General features: G+C 42.5%; 1 protein-coding gene across 1 annotated transcript in view; it reads right to left on the bottom strand.

Moving 5' to 3' along the window:
• Positions 1 to 16,811, bottom strand: part of PEX14 (peroxisomal biogenesis factor 14) — a gene marked incomplete at its 5' end in the record, with an annotated part of 38,288 nt that extends 21,477 nt beyond the window's left edge. The window contains one exon of the mRNA XM_009079975.1: positions 16,640 to 16,811. Coding sequence (XP_009078223.1) covers positions 16,640 to 16,811 — 172 coding nt within the window. The remainder of the gene's footprint in view (positions 1 to 16,639) is intronic.
• Between the last annotated feature and the right edge of the window lie 4,075 nt (positions 16,812 to 20,886).

Below are 20,886 nucleotides of genomic sequence, written 5' to 3'. Positions count from 1 at the left end.
CAAAGTATTTTCGCTCTGAATAAGAAAGGGCAAGTGACTTGCTTAGCATGTCTTGGAATGGAAAAAACAGGAACAAGTGCGACAACTTTTCTTCTCAGTTTTCTACAGATGAGAAGTTCAAAATGCAAAAGAAAAAGTTACTGCTGGTCACTCATTGCCATTTGAGTTTAACACCTATCTGCATGCACATGAGAAATGTGTTTTCTTCCAGCTGCTTTCTGTTTAAAAATCTCTCCCTTGTTGATACAATTTCAAAACAAGGAGGAAAGACATAGGGAAAAATAGTAATAAGATTAATGGGAGGGAAAAAAAACCCACAGGATTCCCTCTCTGAGGCAGCAAACAGCAGGGAGAACACCTCACTCTCCTATGGGCATTTTGGGGACATACCCCATTCACCGACAACACACCCACTGAAATGTATTAGAGGGGAAAAATCAAACACAAAGGCAAAAGGACATTGTAATATCAGCAAGCATATCACAGCATAAATCACAGCATTATAAGGCAGTGCAAAATGTATTTCACTGGTAGTTTCAAGGCAGGGAAAATACAGTTTCACTTGTAGTAAGAGAGGTCAGGTCTTCCTCTTCTAATGCAAAATAAGCTCCTTGATAATATGAAGTATATTATCTCTGTTCCACATGGGGGGAAAAGGTAGGGGTACCTTGAAGAAAAGCTCCTAGTGCTAAGTTATACCCCTGAGGGGCTAAAGCAGCAAGAGGAGAATCCAAGGGACAACGAAGGGGCTGGAGAATGAGGCTCACCCTGAACTGCAGAAGTCCTAGCAGAGGGAGAGCTGTCACAGCCTCCAGGGGGTTTGGACACCTCATTTTTGAATTAACCTACAACAAATCTTCAGGCAGCAGACAGCATAATTCAACAGGCACAGCTTTTGCTTCACAAAAAAAAGTTCAAAATAGGAAAAAAAGCAGACAGCAAGACTTGAAATCAAACAAGAGAGGTCCAGAAGTTCTCAGCAACCTGAATTACAGAGCCAGAGGTTGTGTTACACAGCCCAGTTACCTTCCTACACAAGAGAAGTATGCAAAAACACAGCAAACATTCAAGCTTGAGTTACTTCTTCCAAAGACTCGTCTATCACAGAATCATTCAAAGAATACCACACAGCAAAAAAAGACAGAAGAAACAAGTCTTTCTGTAACGTAAATAAAACCCTTTCCTTCTAACCTCCTTTTCTAACTTTCCTTTTTCCTTCTAATCTTTCCTCCTAACCTTCTAATCTTTCCTCCTTTTATCATCATTGATGATGATGATGATATTTTTATTTTTAGGTCTTTTGCTTTCAGCTTTCCCTTTCTATTATCACACAAGCACAGTATCTGGCGCAAAGCCTCCTTTGAGTGGACACCAGTAGAGTGAGTCCACTTGACTATTACATGACTAGAGGTGAAGAGACTAGAGGTGTGTGACTAAGCAGTGTTGTAACACAGGACATCCCACTCAGCCAGGACACGAGGTGAGAGCATCACAAAACAACAAAACCCTCTGCAGATGTGAAATGATTTCAAATGAATATCTACTCGGGGTTTGAAGGCTTTGAAGCCTATGCCAGAATGGCAATTCCCAGGTAGTTTATCAGGAATAGAACGTAACCAGGCTCTGACATTTGTTTAAAAGAAGTCTGTATAGGGCAGCAAATCCAGACACTCCTCCAGTAACCAGAGTGCTGTCATAATTTGTTACCAGAACTGACAACCTCCCTGGAAATCAGAGTAGGCATTCAGAGAAAACAAGCATTAGATACACTACAGGGCTAAGTTGCCAAGCACACCCAACCTGTGACCTGCAAATGTTTGCTGGTACTCCTACAGAGAAACAAGGCTCACAGTGATAGCTCCTGAGCCTTGTTACTTGTAGTATAATACTCCTTAGAGACCCCAAGAGGCACTGGGTGTGCAGGTGTGGTGACAGGTTCTGTGCAGAGCCAGAGCACTCAGCAACCTGTGTGAAGGACACACAGGAAAACGCTGCACAGAGAGATGAAGGGACTTACCCTGAGCACACTCCAGGTCTGTGGAATCTCCTTTCTAATAACATTGGGAACTACAACAAGAAACACTCTGTAAAGGCGAAAGGATATTAATTTCTTCTCCAACTTCATTTCCAAAAGCAGGACAGTTTGGTGCATGGCACTTCAAAAACCTTCCCAAACTTACCACACGTTTTCATAACAGCAAGGACAGAAAACTTTTGAGCTTCAGATCCATTTACTTGGTGTGAACAAAATCTGTTTTGGTAAACAGTCTGTTGAGCAATAGGAACAAAACAATTGGCCTTTGGCTACTCTTTGATCTGTGCTATTATCTTCAGGAGCTTCTAAGGAGAAAGCCAGAGGTTGCCTTAAATTCCTGGCCCTAAGGTGGGACTCTGGATCAGCAGCCACTGCTGAGCTGTCCTTGCTGGACTGTGGGTCTAAACTGCCTCTCTCTCTCCCCAAATCTGTATTCAGCCAAAAGTAACTGTCTTAGAAATTTCAAGCTGTTACAAGGAATTATTTCCCCAGATTTGTCAGAATATCTGAAGGATGATTTAGTTTCCTTGTGCTACTCTGGAATTCCTGATTGCCACAAACACACTGACAAGAGCACTTGGCTGTTTTCTGCATTAGACAAGACCTGCAGACCAAGATTCAACATAAAGAGCAAACTTGCCTCAGTGTTATTTATTTCCTCTTCTACTTTAAGCCTTAGAAAGGAACAAACCAAACCCATTTGTACAGACTTAGCACAGGAAAAATAATATAAAGTGTATATAAATGAAGTTAGAGTGTTTGAAGAACACACAGAAGGGAACACTGGGCACTGTCTCTGTCAGGAAGTTGCCATGGGGAGTGTTGGAGAGCAGCAGCTACAGCTGCATGTTTGAAGAAAATGCAAAAATCCATGGAAATAAGTATGGAAAAATATATGGAAATGCCATGAAACCAACACAGGGTGAGGAGCCATGAGCACAGGAGTCCAAGTGCTTTTTCTGACCAGTATTTTCTCACAGCCTTACAGAGTGCTTTGGCTATAAAGCAGAATCAGACACCTAGGAGTCAGGTATCACCACGCTGAGGAGATCAGTTGAATTAAGAAAATGACACCTGAAAGCTAAATATTTGATTATTACGGTACAAATGTTTCAGGTAAATCTGGTTTGCACTTCCCCCAGAAAGAGACACTACTCCACCATTATAAAAAGAGATGTCAGCAGGTATTCATTACAGATTATAAATCACCCTCGTCCCTTGTTCTTTTGGTTTAGAGAAAATTTTTTTACATGCCATTAAAATATTGTTTGCTGAATGCTACTACAAAGGTAGCCACCTGTAAAATTAAAGGCTGATGCTGCCAGTAACAGTGTTGAAATACCTCCTGTTTAAAAGGCAAACCTACTTTGTAATTTTTAACACAAGTATATAAATATTTCCCCACCCAGCCTTCACCATTTTGTTGGTTACATCGGGTCCATTTAGACAACAACCATCTATGTCATCGCACAGGATGTTAATCTTGGGTGGAGAAGAAAGGAACAATAGTAAATGAACTTTTAAGAACCCAAGATTACACATGCAAGCAGGGTACTTCATGATAAAAGAACAGCAAAGACAAAACCCATTAGGGGACAAGTCAACAAAATAGCAGAAGTTTCAAAAGATCATTTTTCATCTTTCGGTTTGTTTATTGTTTGTGGGGTTTTTTTCTCCCCTTGTGCCTTCAACAGCTCTTCAGAGCTGTGGAGAAAATTAAAGGAGTCTGGATTAGACGCCCAAAGGACAACTAATGCTAACAATACTAAAAATAACGAGGTGAAGTGGTGGAAAAACTGTGGTGACCACACACAGAGAACTGGAGTGGTAAGGTAGGAAAGGAGTTTCATCATTGCTCCCTCGGGACATGCACAGAACATACTAACTGCTTCTAGTTCTCTGGGGTTCCGATTACCATGCCAAACACACCTCCAGAGTTTCCTTATTAGTATAATAAAAAGCCTCTACACATTTGTGTTCTATTCCCAGCATTGCTATTGACCTTGAGTAGGTCATTTAACCTCCATCTGCCTCAGTTTCTACGTCTGTAAAACGGGAACAATATTGCACAATATCCTTTCTAAAACCTTCCAAAACCTTTCAAACTGACACAATTATCATGCACAAAGACTAACTGACAGTCGTGACAATCTAGACACACATTAGCTGCACTTCAGCAAGGTGAGGCAATTGCAATAAACTATTTAAGTAACATTTATCCTGCTTTTTTTTTTGTAGATCATCTATGGAAATACTTCCAGATTTCTAACTCCCACCAAGCTACACAAGGGCTCAAATTCACGCTTGGTTTTGACTGGGTGCTACAATACATGGCACTTCTCTCATCTCCTTTCAGCCAAGGGTTGTCCTCAAAACCCAGACCCTGGGGTTGAATGTCTGAAGTGGAAATATTGAAATACCTATTTTTTAACACTATCTGTTGTCTTCTAGAGCCTTGCAAAAGTTCCAGCCCAGGAGCTAAAACGGGAGTGGCTACACAGAATTCACACAGAAACTGGAGTGAAGATTAAGAAACATTTATGGGCATGTTTCTGCAATATAACACAAGTCAGATCAGCAGGTGAGGCAGCTGAAGCAGTTGAAGGTATGAAGATAGCTCTTGGAGTTCCAGGACTGGGGAATATCCCCTGAACAAAGGGATCACTGCACAAATAAAAAGGGAGTGAATAAAAAAGGGAAGATACTCCATCCTGGGCACTACATAGGAATGTCCTCCATTCTGAGATGTCAAAAGGTGAAAAACATCCCTGTTTGGACTTCCCAAAGGGTTTTTGACAGAGTCAAGGTCAGTGATGAAGAGCCAAGGTGCCCTTTGCAGATCCCTCTCTCTCCACATAACTTTGCACCCTACAGCCACAGGAATCATGCCAGGCACAGGTAGAACAGTGTTGTGGGAGATGTTTGACGTGCTCAGGGACACATCCCTGAGCAGCAGCTTCACCTTTGGTCCCCTGGGACACCACAACCCCCAGAGTGCCAACTGCAACGACCAGAGAGAACACCTTACCCTTTACAGTCACCACAGGAGATAAAGCTCACCAAAAGGACTCCAGTTCTTTCCTTCCCCCTGGTTTACCTTCACTGCCACTGCTGTCTGTCTCAGGTGGCCTAGCATGAAAAAATCCCTCCTTTCATGATGCACTCTGTGGGACCAGGTGAGGCCCTGACTCTGCAGGTAACCCAACAAATGGGCACCAGCAGCTTGTGTCCCTACTGACAGTGCACGTGTGAGTACAGACCAAGCTCTGGGGTATTCTCAGCCACACAGAGCTCCTGAGACACACACACAGAGGCACTTGCTTTCCCCGACACTGAACTCACACCTCACAAACAAATTATTTAACTACTCTATCCCCCAAGGAAGACAGTGATCATTTCAAATGCAGCTCCCTGCTCGTCTCTCACAGACACGCAACGGCCTGATAGGTTAAATGCTGCCATTTAATTACAGTAATGGAACCTGCTATTTTTTGGTTCCCTTGAATCCTCTCTCGCTCTCTTTTTTAAACACATCCAGAGTCATCTTTTAAACATGTGGTTTATATTTTGAGTTTAACAGCTGCATTCTCCTGGTTACTTGAAGAGCAGGAGTAATGATATTCTGATATTCTCTGTACCTCTGAGCAACCAGTCTTTTAAACACTACAGAAAAAGAGAGGCTGGGGGATGCTGTAAGACTGATCTGGGTGAGCACTGCAGAGGCCAATCTGCCCCTTCATTTAACCTCTCCCAGCACCCCCCAAAGCAGTTGGGGTCTGGAGAGGATAGGCATGAAAATGCTTTGAGCAATTTTGCTGAAAATGCTCTCAACATCAGTACATCACACTGACAGTATGGCACAGTGTGGCTGTACTTAGAGATCTAGGGATGGGAGGCAGAATTACCTCAAGTCCAACTGTTCTTCTCCCTCAGTGTCCCCATGTAAAATGAGGATGGGATTCCCTCTGTTTTCCACTGAAATGTGGAGTTTGCAAACTGTTTCAAGAATTAAAGGTTTAATGAAGAAGAAAAGATGTAATCAGAAGTGCCTAAATTAATCTCAGAGTCTTGCCATTTCACAAAAGGTGTCACAAGCTGAGTCAGGTCATATTTGCAGAGTACTTTGAATATGCAAAGTGCCACAGAAACATGGGACGTAGCTTTGTTAAAGTCTTGAACATGCTGCAAACCACTTTTATTTTCCTCAAGTGAATGTGGAAGGGGCTGTAGGTGGCCAAAGCCCAGAGGGTTTTATGGCTAGTTGTTAGTGGAGGAAGACACATGACTAGGAGCAGCACAGCAACTGTTCGTGGATTTTACATTTCATCTTTCATGGCAATTAGAAAAAAAAACCCAGAAGCAAAGAGTAAGTACTTCCAAGTCAAAATAAATTCTTAGCTATGCTAAGGCCACAACACTCTGAGAAAAATCCCCATATTACACCTGTCCTCAGCTGTGTTTGTCCTCTAAATGTGAAAAGCTTATTTATTTGTGCCGTGGTCTCTGGCTCACAACCAGCCAGCCATGCAGGGATATTGCCCATCTTCCTTCTCTGGTAGGATATCCACCAGTGTCTCTTAAGGATGGGATCTTAAAAGGTGAGGCAAGGCAGAGACAAAGACAAATTTAATTTTATCACCATAAAAAGGGACATTTCCACATGGGCCACAAGGACATGAATATCATGTGTATGCAGGGCGGGGGATTATAAACGCATTTTTGGCGAAATTCAATAAAGCTGATTCCACTGCATAAGGTCAGCAATTTACTTTTAAAAAATGATATGATTGCAACTTTTAATATAACCCATGTATTTGCTGCAAGATGCTCTAGAAGATTGTGTAATGTAACCACCCGACCTCTCCACAGGAGCAGAGATCACCCCATTTACCCTTTATTGTCTTGCTAAAAGCAATGCACATTTGCACAGTAGGACAAAGTCAACAGCTTTTACTTCAGAGAGCCTCGGGTTTCATGAGAATGAATTCTCTGCTCTGCTCCTGGGGGAGTGGAATCTTGCCTGGACCAGGCTCCATCAGAACAAATAGCAGAGAATGAACCAAATTTCCCCTTTTAGCTAAGGAAAAAATGACTGCACTCCAGATTAAAATTAAGAGGGAAGAGTGTGCAGCAGAAAAGCAAAGTGGAGGATTTCCTGTTCGTGGGCACCCAAGGCACAGTTTTAAACAACCTGTCCTGGTGGGAGGTGTCCCTGCCCAGGGCAGGGGGTTGGGGCTAGATGATCTCTAAGGTCTATTCCAACCCCTTCACATACTATGAAACTACTGCAAAATGTTGTCTAACAGATTCTAGAGAATTATCTCAAACAGGAACCTATTTTCTCTTTCCTGGGAGGAAAGTATCATCAGGTCTGAGATGGGTTTCAGCAGAAGAGCAACACAGATTATCCTAATTACACTCCATGCTCCAGCCCCGAGAGGGAAGGCTGTCTCTCTGGGCTCAGAACACCAAGGTTCATTCACAGAGCACAACTCCTTTGCTGTGGAGAACCCTGGGCTGGATGACCATGAAGAGCAAATTCTTTCTATCACAACAACATTTTTATCCAGATGTACATAGATTTCCTCAACTGTCTCAAGGTGAATCTTGCTTCAAAGGTCAGAGCTGCAGGGCTGGATTAGGATTGCACGCAATCTGCTCTAGCCTTGACATCCTGACATTCTCCAGTTTGCAGCTCTCCCTGCCGTGCCCAGCTGACTGAGGGAAATTCTCAATCTCTCTGCCAGTGTGGCTTTGACTGCAGCCAGAAACTCCAAGCAACATGTGCTGCAGCACCAAGAACTCTGAAACAAACATATCAGAGCAGTTTATAAACATAGCTAACATAAATCTGGCCAAGTCAATAAGGCAAAAGTGGTAATTAACCCCATTTTACAGATGGGCAAGCTGAGAACAAGAAACAGACCCCAAATCAAGCAAGCAGCCATGGCTCAGATCTCCCACGCCTGCTCTCAGACTCTAAGTACAGAAGTGACTCTCTTTTGGCAGTTGGCATTTACTTTCACTTGCAAACATGATGAATAAATTATTAAATTTACAAGTCAGCCTTTGGGACTGCGTGGGACTTTTTTTGCTCACCACGAAGGCTAAGAATTTCAGGACTCAGAATATAACTGACTATTTTTGCCTTATCTTTAGAACAGACTTCAACTCACTCTGCTGTAATCATATTGTTTTTTTCAATGCTACCAGGAATGGAAATATTTCTTTATCAGTAAACAAGGCAGATATGACTCAAAGTGCACTCAGTGAGCAATAGGAGTTAATTCTGCAAAGCCATTTTTAACGGCTCTTTTACATTATATAGTTACTGTCAGATAGCCAAGTGGAGAGACATCATTAAACCCATGACATTCCAATTATTTGTTAAAATTAAGCTTACAACCACTATTTTGTAGCATGCACAACTTCCTGAGCATCAAACCAGTCTCTTGCAATTTATCAACATTTTTCAAGCTACAAAAACATGGCAAAGGTGCTTCTGGATTCCTTCACTGGAATCAGGAGGAATTTCTGGGGCTCAGGAGAAACAGGGGATCATAAAATCAACTGGGTTGGAAGAGAGCTCCAAGATCATGGAGTCCAACCCTACCACGGTCACTAGACCATGGCACTAAGTGCCACATCCAGTCTCAGCTTGAAAACCTCCAGGGATGGTGAATCCACCACCTCCCTGGGCAGCACATTCCAATGCCTGAGCACTCTCTCTCTAAAAAATCTCTTCCTAATATCCAGCCTAACCCTCCCCTGGCAGAGCTTGAGTCTGTGCCCTCTTGTCCTGCTGCTGGTTGCCTGGGAGAAGAGACCAACCCCCACCTGACTCCAACCTCCTGTCAGGGAGTTGCAGAGGGTGAGAAGGTCTCCCCTGAGCCTCCTCTTCTCCAGGCTGACCAGCCCCAGCTCCCTCAGCCTCTCCTCATGGCACTTGTGCTCCAGTCCCTTCCCCAGCCTCGTTGCTCTTCTCTGGACCTGCTCCAGCACCTCAATGTCCCTCCTGAGCTGAGGGGCCCAGAACTGAGCACAGTTGTACACAGATGTAGCAAAGTGTTGGCCCAATATACTCCAAATGAATCACCTCATGTTCTGTATCTGTACAGACAGTATAGATCTAAAAGCTTCATGATCACTGTAGGCTGAGCCTGGTGAGAGAGGAAGGATATTGCCATTAATGGGACTTGTATCCTCTGAGACAGAACACACATAGAGGCATTTAGAGGATGTAAAACAGGAGAGCAGCTTCCTCAATGTGTCCTTCACAACATCATTAAACATCAAAGTGCCTCTCCTGATGAACCTTAACACTTCACACAGAAACCAACGAGAAAATCACCAAGATTTTCATGGGTTTAATATTAAATAGCAGATCTTGTATCAGAGCCCTTTAAAATTATCTCCTTTAAACCAACATAACGTGGAGATTAGTGGGTCTTAGGTTTTCCATTACTTTTTTTTCCTCTGCTCCCTTTAAACAGGCCCAAGTAGGACTTACTCCCTCCTGTTCAGCAACATCTTAACAGAGTTCAGAGCCAGAAGTCCACAGTGCTCAAGCCAAACATGCAAGTTGAAAGCACTGCAAGATGACAAGCTTGGTGGAACTATCCAGCAACAACAAGGATGTGTTTTCCTGCCAGTGAACAGCACTTCTGTGAAAGAATTCTCTAGTTCCAAGGGCAGCTTACCAACAAGCTTCTAGAACATCATTTTTTCATGCAGAAAATGCTTCTTCAGAAAATGTTCTGGAGAAAAGTAATGATTTCCTAACAATTAAAAGAGCATTTTTCCCAATGTTTCACTGCAATATTATGGTACATCTTCTATGATGCTATTAATCTCTTTTATTATCAGTTGCAAAGTTAAAGACTCCAGTCTAATCAATACAGAGTGATCTGACAGGGGCATAACATTTCATTTTTTTTAAAAAAGTGATTTCAAATGTTAATCCCTATTTAATATAAAAACAAATTTCCAAATCTCAGGATTTCCAGTGGGTTAGAAATCTATTTTTCAATCTAATTTCTAGATACCACTGAGCTACAAAACCCAATGGTTAGAAAACAGTGAAATATACACAATGTTCTTCTAAAATACCAAACTCACCTGTAAGTAACTACAGTTTCTATCAACACTTTCCTTAAGCAGGTGGCTATGACAAACATTAAAAAGTAGAAAAAAGACAGGATTGCTTCCTCTGTCCATGCCTAGTTATGCCTAACCTAATGTCAGGTGGTTTTCTGCCCTCTCCCAAATCACTAGTGACTAAAGCAAGAGCCAAAGATGAGCTATAAGCTAATTTCTCCATGTGGATAGGACCTAAATAGATTAGTTTTTCCAGACCTCCTTTCAAATCTTGAGAATTTATAGTGAAGGCTTTTATCAGCTCTAAGGATTTTCTTCCCCAAACCCTGAGAACTCCAAAGAATAGCCATATCTGATCCCCAGGATGTCCTGAGGCTGAGCAGTTTATCACATTTTATTTGCACTACTCTAGGTTCCTTCTCACCAAAGGAGCCAAGAAAATCTGAAAAGTTCATGACAAGTTCAGGCATCACAAACAGTTGTAAAATTGATGGGGGAAAGGAGTCAGCATGATGAATAGGCTTGTACTGAACAGCAAGTGACAGATCTGCAGAGGGAAAAGTGGCAGGACAGGGAGACATCTCCTTCCCAGCAGATGGATAGAGATTCTCAATCATTTTCAGGGAGAAAAAAGAAGACAACTAATGCGAAATACAGAATGGTGGAACTAATTTCTAGCTCACAAGCACATTTATTCTTCTGGTCTGTGGTATTCCAGCAGTGCAAACCTTCTCTGTACGCTGAACATGAAGATATGCTGAACATCACCAGCACTGGGCAAACACAGCAAAGTGGCACAAAGGGATGTGACTACCAGCAGTGCTGATTCAGATAGGGACTGGTGTGAGTCTGGCAGCACTGACAGCCTTCATTCTCCCACTCTTCATTCTTCAGGTGCCTAATAAGCTCCTTGGGAGACAACCACATTTCCCCACTTGTGCAGGGTTGAGTAGAGCCACAGCTTGGATGAGAGGCACCTGAAGAACATGCTGGTTGCATGCACAGGTGCAGGACATATTTTTCTTTAACCTAGCAGAATATTGTGAGGCACATTAGCTCTCTTGCACAGTCATAAACAGAGGCCTAACCATCTTTAGTAATTAAATATCCCATAGAGCTTTTCAAGAATCTTAGTAAATTTTTTACTCGGTAATTACATTCTCTATCCCTAAAGCTCCCTCTGCAAGATCACTTAGATAAAGTATTCTTCATTTCCTCCCCTAAAAACCACGTAGTGATGTTGAGCAGCTGCTGTCCTCCACCTCAGAGGTGAATGCCTTTTAGTGGAAAGCACAGTGAGATCTAGATCACAGAATCACAGAATGATTCTGGTAACGACACACAACCCTACCAACACCACTGAACATTCTCCATGTAAGTAGCTGTGAAGTTTCCGTGGTTAATGGGGCACAAAGTGCTCCAAGATCCTCAAATGAAAAGCATTGTGAAAACACAGAACGCGCTGACTTCCGTTTAACCTCCACAGTCATTTCTGGAAGGCTCCACGAGCTGTGGGACTGACTTAATGCTACTTCAACACCTGTTGCAAACTTCTTCATGAATCAGCAAGCACAGCCTCCCTGGTTCTGCCTGTGCTGGTGAACTTTCTCTCCTTGTGTGTGAATGTGTTCTAGAAGCTTAAAACACTAAGCGTATTCATGCGGCAAATTTTGCTATCAGGATGTGAATTCCAGGTCTCACTTGCAGCTTTGCAAGTGCAGGTGATGAGATCTGTCCAGGCATTGGTGTGAAAATACTTGGACAGCTAGAAAACAGGTGACCTGAGCTGCAAGCACAGCACAGGACAAGCCTCACTCACACAGCCACTCGTATAGTCATGATGGGTTTGCCTGGGATAGAGTTCTTTTTTATAGCAGCTCGTGTGGGACTCTGTTTTGGATTCGTGCTGAAAACAGTGGGCAGATGGTATGGAACATCCCTTTGCTCAGCTTGGGTTGGCTGTCCCAACTTCTTGTGCCTCCTTGCTGGTGAAGTGAGAAGCAGAAAAGGCCTTGGCTCTGTGTAAGCACTGCTCAGCTACAGCTAAAACATCTCTGTGTTACCAACACTGATTCAAAACACAGCCCACACTAGCTGCTATGGAGCAGCCAACACCAGCACAGCAGTGAAATAAAGTCCTCACTCCTCTTCCCCAACTCTCAAATCCGTATCCTGTCAGGAAGCTTGAAGAAAAGGACAAATCACCTAGAACTCCTTGAATAGTCAACACTTAGGGCCTAATCCCACGTTTGTGTCTCAAAGAGGGTGAATTCTAGACAAGCATAAGGTTTGGCAGGCAGGAACAGCTTGGCTCAATAGGTATTTTGACAGCATAGGTTACCAACTCTATTTTTCTGTCTGAGTTGGCACTGGACTCTATCGGTTTGCATTGTATTTTCTTCTCAAGAAAAAGCTTTGTGAAAACTGTTGGAGCTTCACTGAGACATGTTAAAGAATTAATTACAAAGCAAAGCCGAAGGAGAAAATTAATTTTGGAAACACAAGAGGTTACTTTTCTTTTCCTCCCTTTTCTGGAAGTGGGGGAGGAAAGGCAGTTATTTTCATCTTCGTGCTGGGGGCAGGAGCTGGGAGCTGTCCAGTCGATAACCTGGCCATCAGAACAAGGTTTGTAATTAAAAGGTCAGTGACCTGGAAAGCTGGGGCCTCACTCTCAGGGCTTCTCAGTAATGACGGTGCTATTAAATTAAGACTGTTATGAAATCAATGCTAAAAAAGCTTTCATGGTAACGAGATTCCATTCAAGGACATGCAAACTGCCTCATGAAATGGACTTAAATTATAAAGAAAAAAGAAAAGTAATAAAAGAGGGTTAAATTGAAATCTGCTGAAGAATTTGCTTTCTTTAAAGCCTTCCAGCAGTTGGCTGTGCCTCCTTCTCTCAGGTCCTCAAGGTGATCCACTTGGGTTTCTTTGGCAAAGGGGAAAATAGAGGGGTTCAGCTCCCAAGAATGCAGACCTCAGGAGGAGGGAGCAAATTAAGTCAGTTTTCTAGTGGAGATTCTGGGACTGACAGCTTTTGTTTCCAGGGAATCAAGTGTCTTTGAGCTCTGCCTGGCAAGGGGCATGTAGAATTAAATAATTTATTCCTCTCTTCAGCGACCACCACAGCCTGGAACCCTGGCACTGGCAAAATTGCCTGGAACTCTGATGCACTGCAAAAAAACCTTCTGGGTGGACATTTTCCCAACATAACTCACCAATTATACATTTACTTGTGCTAATGCACTCCTGTTCTCCCATCACTATTATTTCTGAGCTCCTCATATGCTTCTGCCTGTTCCCACAATCCCACTCCGGGCAGGCATTACTGTACTTGTTTTAGAGACGAAGAGAACAAGCAACCAAGAAAAGATTTCTTCATCCAAGATGACACAAGGCTGTAGCTCAGCAGTTGTCCCAAAGGCCCAGCACCCTGCAAAGCAGAGCTCCCCATGGCCAGTGCACTTCCACCCCCTTTCTGTGCCTTGCCAGAAGTCAGAGCTTCAGAGCACACAGAACTAACAAAGCACATGAGTTACCGGATGGGTAACTGAGCAGTGCAGGATATCTGAGGCACAACAGTTAGATGACAGACACATTTCCACAAGGGTTTAAACCCCACATGCTGTCTAATTACTCCCAAGGCGCCGCTGATTCTGTGGCATGTCATCAGCAGAATCAGCGAGTTGGACAAAAAACAAACAGCGTCTTTTTTTTTTTTTTCCTTTTCTTTTCTTTCAGATACTCTGAGGGGAAACAGCTGTTTTTCCCTTCATCTGAAGAAGTTCATGATAAAAAGGAGGAAATGTCATAAATTACACAAAATGCCAGTGTAAGCTTCAAAGAAAATGATAAATGATTCTAATAACTTCATGTTTCTCATTAATGCCTCTGTATATGGGAGTTTAAAAGTGCTTAAGACAACAGAGAAATCTCATCCAACTTTTGAAAGCCCTTTCACAAATCCAGGACACCCTCACTCTCCCAACTGTCATCAACCATCACCCCATGTGCCAGAGAGAGCAGTTCAGCAACCCCTGACCTGTACAGGACCAGGAAAACCTGTTTTCAGCCTCTCTGCAGCTACTGCTTCACCAGAGACAACCCTGGGCCAGCTGATGATCCTGCAGAAACTCTCATTTCCCACTGCACTGAAGTCTATTAAACAAATCCAGTTCTTATATCCAATATCAAACAATACTAAAAGGAAATAAAATTTATTGGCCTTTTTTAGGAAGAAGACTCGGAGAAAAAGAAGAACAAATTCTAATTCAAGGTGGAACCATCTCTGCAAGTCTCAGAAGTGAAATTCCTGAGGTAAAGGAAGGATTGCAGGATCTTTTTTGACTGGACTTCTCAACCAGACACCTAACTATCTGTAAGCTGGGGATAACCATCATGGTTGGGATGACAGTGACCATCAGAGAACAGGGGGAATAGCCTACCAAATCCTGCAATCCCTGACCTACTCAGGACTAAACCAGCCACAACTCTGTTTCAAGATGAATTGCCTCCATCTGCTAGAGCACATAGGTACCAGGGCAGTATGGACCTTCTGCTCCTCAGCACTGAGCACAGGTCACATTCCATATGGACATTTTTCCAGTGACTGCTGGGCACGGGCACTACTGGACCCTGCTCCTTCCTCCCTCCTACTGCTAAGGTTTCAAACAAACAATTAGCACAAAGGGAAGGAGGGCTAATTAACAAACAGGAACAAACAAACAGTTCTACCAAACCATTTCTACTCTTTAGTAATTATTAGCCGAGCAATTCATAAGAAGTATTAGTCGGGCCACAGTTTCTCTGTGCCTCCATCTCCCCACCCCTTCCTCTTCTCCCAGTCAGGGATTTATTAAAATTAAACAGATTAGATGGAGCTCCTGATACTAAAAACTGTTCAGCAAAGCCTGCGGTGGGGAAGTGCAGAGCAAACACCAGAGACATTTGTCTCTAAATTGCTCTAAATACCTTCTGCAAATGAAATTCTAACCCAGCTGTGTTGAGAGAGAAAATGAGGAATAACTGGTCATTGTCAGCAGAGAAGAAGATCAGGCAGTTATAATATTGCACGATATACTGGGGGCTAAGGATCTCTCGGCAACAATAGATTTTGTATCAGGTTACCCCGGGTAATCAGCACAGCTTTTAGGCTCAGCTTTCCCTTGCTTCATTGCTTCGATGATAGAGTTGAAATCCCCAAGCTTTTATGATTAATTACTCCCTGTAGGTCCACATATTTCAAGGAAAAACTCATGGAGCACAGCGACCAACAGGCTCCAAATTTTAATGTCATCCTGATGGCAGGGCAGGGCAAGCAACATACCTATGTGATTGGAATGTTCTCTTCACTGGCAGTAGGACAAGCAGTGAGAGAGAGGATCACACTCCAAATGATGTGCCCGTGAACTCCTTGTCATGACATCATTGCCAAACACAAGGCAATGATTCCTTTCTAGGTCCTTTGCTATTCCAGATGAGCAAAGGGTGCATCCACTTGACCTCTCCATCTCATGACATCAGGTCTCAGGCGTCTCAGTAAACAGTTCACAACCCCAAACAGAATAATACATATTTCACAAGCTTCCCTACTTCTCAAAAGTCAACTTCTTTAGCTCTATAGTTTGATGGACCTTGAAGTACTTATGACTTCAACGTATAAGTGGGTCACTCCCCTCTGAAGTTAGGAGTTTATATTTTCAGTATCATTTCAACAGCTCAAAGTGCTCCATAGTGCATGTAATTAACTGCAAGTTAAAATTGTCCTTATTATTTACATCCTGTGGTAAGGATCTAAGCAATATGGTCCCAGGAGGGTAGCAAAACATGGAGCAAACTTCACCTGAAATGCACTGTGAGTTGGGGAATAAAAACTTTCGGGGAAAAAAAAGGGACAAAAGATATTTTCACTATGAGTCAGAAAGCAAAATACGTTCTCAGCAGGCAATGGCCAAAGCATGTTCCATCTGTCTAAGACGATATAGGGTTTGTCAGGATCTGTTCTATCCGTGCTACAGAAAAGGGCTAAACTCAGTCAGTAGTTTACCATTTCAGCCTGAAAGTCAGGTTGACCCCAAGCTTGACCTTAGCCTGACCTTGTTTACTTTCACCAAGCCCTTTGCCCTTCACTCCTCTCTCTGGCTCCCTTCAGAAACATTTGACCTTTTCACCCACAAGTTGGTCATTCCAAAGCCAATGTCAGTAAGGCTTGAACTGACCAACCAGTCCACAACTCCAAACTGTCCTCGCTGCAGAAAAGATCTGATAACAGTCAACCCAAAAGCTTCCCATGTGTCTTTTGTATTCTACAGTTCCACATCTGGTGCCAATATTGCTCTACTCCGTTGGGAAGAAAAGAGACTGATATTCCTGACAAATTTGAATCTTTGTTTGAGGCAATTACTTGCTCTGTCCTTAACCTCTGATTTTCCATAGCAATACATTTTGGCTTTACACTAACCCAAGGTCCCTCATTATCACTGAGATCACAAACTGGAGAGTGCGTACCTTTTTTCTTCAGGAATGCTCTTCTGGATGCAAGAGGACTTTGGCGGACACGCGGATTCTGTAGAAACTTCACTGCTGTCACAATCTGGGGAGGGTTGGAGGGTTGAAGAGAAAGGAGAGAGAAAAGAACCAAGTTAGGAATGGTCCAATCCCTATCCTCAGCTTGTCGTGACTAGAAAAAGAGCAACTTCACATATTTTGGATCACACGACAAAAATATCCAAAAAGTCACTTTTAGTGACATAAATGGGTCGATGAGCAGTTAAATTTCTGTTCCACACTAGCAAAAATCACAGACTACTTTTGTCTACACACTGACTTCTCCATCCTTCTTTAAGATGACAGAGCACCTCAAACGGAGCACTTACTCCAACAAGGGGTAAAGTGTGGGTAATACTCAAAGGCATCGATGACAACAGCACTCGATTCTTACACTTCCATTTAGTGCCACTGAAAGGTGGTTGATTTTTTTCCTCATGTGGTAGTTCCACTTTCCATATACTCTCCTGTACTGTTACACACCTTATTACATGTTGCTGCAGCAGTGATTCACTCTACTTTTATATAAATGCATCTGTTCTGACCACGCTGGGGAGAACAATGTGCCTGAAGCGAACAGGGGATGGACATATCCATGTGAGCTAGTGGAAGAGATTACTTCCCTCCTCTTCAGCTAAAAAATAACCATCCTGACACCCTGGCCCTATGTTAGGTAGGTCCTGAAGAGGTTATCTTAAAACACAGCTTCTGGAATTTGGTTCCAAAAAGGTTTCCAAAACTTTCACAGCAGAAAGAGCAGGGAAAATAGAGCGTGGCTCCTGAAATCACTAAGTTTCACTTTGTGTTTGAATCAAAGGCTTCGAATATGCATTTCTGGTCAGAGAGCAAAGTTCTGATGGGTTTAATGGCACTTTCAATGTACTCCTCAGTGCATTCCATCAATGTTTTTTTTCTTTTAAATTGCATCTCTTATTTCTTTAAATACATTAATCAGCCTAGTGTAGGCAAAACGGATCCATTGGACAATGCAATAAACATGAATTATCATCTATCCAACATGCATAATGGCTTAAAAATACATAATAGCAGGTGTAGTTTAAATGATTAGTTATTACACCTGTGGTGGGTCTGATTCAATTGGGGAAAATCATCTTTAATAGGTTAAAAGGTTTAGATCACCAGGCTTCCCTTAAAGTGGCTGTAGAGAGGCTGTGATGGAGTAGGCTGTCATTACTAATTCATTTAAGAAAAACATGGGGGATACAGCAAAGAACAGCATAAACGAGTGAATCCAATTTAAACATCAGGTAAGGCAGAAAACACCTTTTAAAAAAGCATGATAAATGAATTTGGGAGAGAGACAAAATTGACATATTTATTTGAACGGGAATTTGACAAAGTCCCAGCACACTTCCAAGTTGGGAGGCTAAAATGAATGGGGTGGGTTTAATTCTTTGCCTTTTCTTGTTTTCCTGCCTTTTTTTTTTTCCTTAAGTTTACATTCAGTAATTTTGAACCATAAAATACTAGAGCAAAACACCCCACATAAAGTACACTTGGGCTTCATTTATGTGCACTTGATGTGTCTCCAGCTGAAATGCAGGTGACAGGCAAATCACAGATTTAAACTGTGCTGATATTGCTGTGCCAGATGCAGAAATATAAAGCTCCCAAACTAATAACCTTAAGATAATATGCTGAATAAGAAAGATGCCCAAATGAGGAGACCAATAGACACGTGAACATATCAAAACCACTTTCCTTCTAACAGTAATTACTTGTTTGTGTCTTCAGAAACTCAACTCTCCCTCCCACAGTCAGTGAGCCAGAGACACCAAGGGCCTGCAGACCTGCACTTCTGCAAGCTCTTCTACTCCACTATCCTCTTTTAAGCATTAAAAAACCCATAAGAAATCAGCAGCATCTTTCACTGTGCTATTTCAAACACAACCATGCGAACACCTCATTGATTCGAACCCTTTACTTATTTTTGCCTTGTAAAAAATGTAAACGTTTGGGTAGTAAATTTCACTCCAAAATAAACTTCTGGTTTATCTCTCCCTTGCATCACTTCCTCCATTATTCACAACCTTTTTAATCTTAAACCAAAATAAAATTACAAGCAACAATAAACTTCATTAAAAAAAGAAGCCTGGATATGTATTCCTCTTCCCAATAATCCCACGTTTCTTGTATTTTTGTTTGCATTTCCCTTGGAACATTCTTCCCATAGGCTGAGCCGAAACGTCTTCATTTTCATAATTCATCTTGTACACATGAGCAACTTATGAAGCAATTTTAGCCATGTCAAAATGCCAATATTTCCAACAAACATACACAAGAACTTCCCTACCTTCTATGGATCATTTTCTTTGCACAAACAAGGGCAACTGCAGTCCATAATTTAAACAAGAGAAAAAGGAGGAGGAAGAGGAGAAGACTCGCAGCTCTGCGTATAGCCAAAAAAATCATGTGGCAAATAGCACTCTGACTCAGCTGCTAACATTGTTCCATACTATTTCTGTAGCATTTGTAACACTTCTCCAAATTTTTAGGGTATGAAGACACTGCCAAATAATGAGCATTGTATCACTGCTCTGGTTCTGGGGCTGCCAGCACGCTGCTTTATCTGCTGATCAGGTGCCTATTGCTCTTCGTGAAATTCAGAATATTTGGCTTTCAAAAACCAAGTCAGTTCCCTAAGATTGCCATCCCACCTCTCCTGCAGGGACAGGATCCACACAGGCATCTTTCAGACTGGGTGGTGATGGGTGGAATCCTGCAGCAGATCTTGTCCTACAGTTTGATTTTCTAACTAGAAGATGAATGTCTCCGTTCAGAGACTATATCTGCAACTGGCCAAATTACATAAATTTAGGCCAAATATTCTGCTTCAATGTCAAAGATATAAAATGTACCCAGGAAAACTTGATTGCAGATGTTGTGGGAGTGCAGCAGGCTGGTGAAATTCTGGGCCAGAGCACAGCACTTGGACGTTACAGCCAAGGTCCCTCGTTCCTAATTTCCCTCCCTTTTGTGCTAATGGGGAAGATAAAGAAGCTTTATTTCTTATTGTGCTCAAGGCTGCAGGGTTTCCAATAAAGCAATCTAAGAGACTTTATCAGTGACTAGTGTTTGAAAAATAAACCATGAAATTTCAAATACTAGGGGAAATGCCTACTTTCTACCATCTCAAAAGAAAACCACCAAAAAAACTCAACAACCAAACCAAATCAATTAAGAAAAACGTACAAGAAAATCATCTTCAGCAATAAAAGTTCCACAGGATTTGAGAATAGAGTTCCACGTGGAGAACAGACTCAAAAGGCACTGGGAGCTCTAATAGATTCCCTAAACCTGGGAACCCTCTGTAGGTTATTGCTGAACAGCATTTGTTGATAGACTGAGACTTTGAGATGACCTGTGATGTAAAGGTTGGGTCTGAATTATACGTTGCAGGGGATGGTATTTTGTCTTTCTGAGTGGATCTGTATCTGTTTAAATGCAACACTTCTTTTCATTAAGCAGAGGCAGCCCAGGCCATGAACTATGCACAGACAGTTTACATTACATGTGCGGAAGCAATCAACACTGGCAATATACATGACGTATGTAAAAGAAGTTGGAATTAATTTTTTTTCCCAGTGTATTAAAAAATAATAATATGGCAGTATCAACAAACACTCGACCTATTTCAGCCAGAGCAGAAGGCCAAAGCTATAGGGCAAATGGAACTGATCAATATATTAGCCTCCAGCAACACCCCCTCAGTGTACGGCTGTGTGTTCGCGAGGCTCAGACGATTAAATTGTCTGTGAAAGGTTTCTGCACTCCTACTCTAAAGGAGATACCCAGAATCCTGTTAACAAGCATCAGGCTAAAGCCAACTTACGTTTTAACAAGGGCTGACTTAAAAGCCTGGCACGGCAGCGAGCACGAAAACCCCCTCCGACAGAAACGGCGCGTTTTAGCAAGAAATCAGTGCCCTGCCAGGACTCGCTTGACAAATATGGTTAGCGGTGGCACACGGAAATAGTTGCAAAGCAGCTGTTAATCAGGGAAACACATCATAGAACGCTGATGCCAGCACTCGGAAAAAATGCAAGGGGCTAATTATGAAGCTATATATCTCGCTAAGGAGGCATCGCTCCGCCGTCCAGCACGGCTGGGACACCGCTCCGCTCTGCCTCCTCCTCCTGCAGGACAGATCCACACCCAGGGATCCCTGCCCTGGATTCCTGGGACAC

The sequence above is a fragment of the Acanthisitta chloris genome, unplaced genomic scaffold (assembly GCF_000695815.1).
Source record: "Acanthisitta chloris isolate BGI_N310 unplaced genomic scaffold, ASM69581v1 scaffold37768, whole genome shotgun sequence".
Lineage (NCBI taxonomy): Eukaryota > Metazoa > Chordata > Aves > Passeriformes > Acanthisittidae > Acanthisitta > Acanthisitta chloris.
This window is presented reverse-complemented; position numbering and strand designations above follow the sequence as displayed.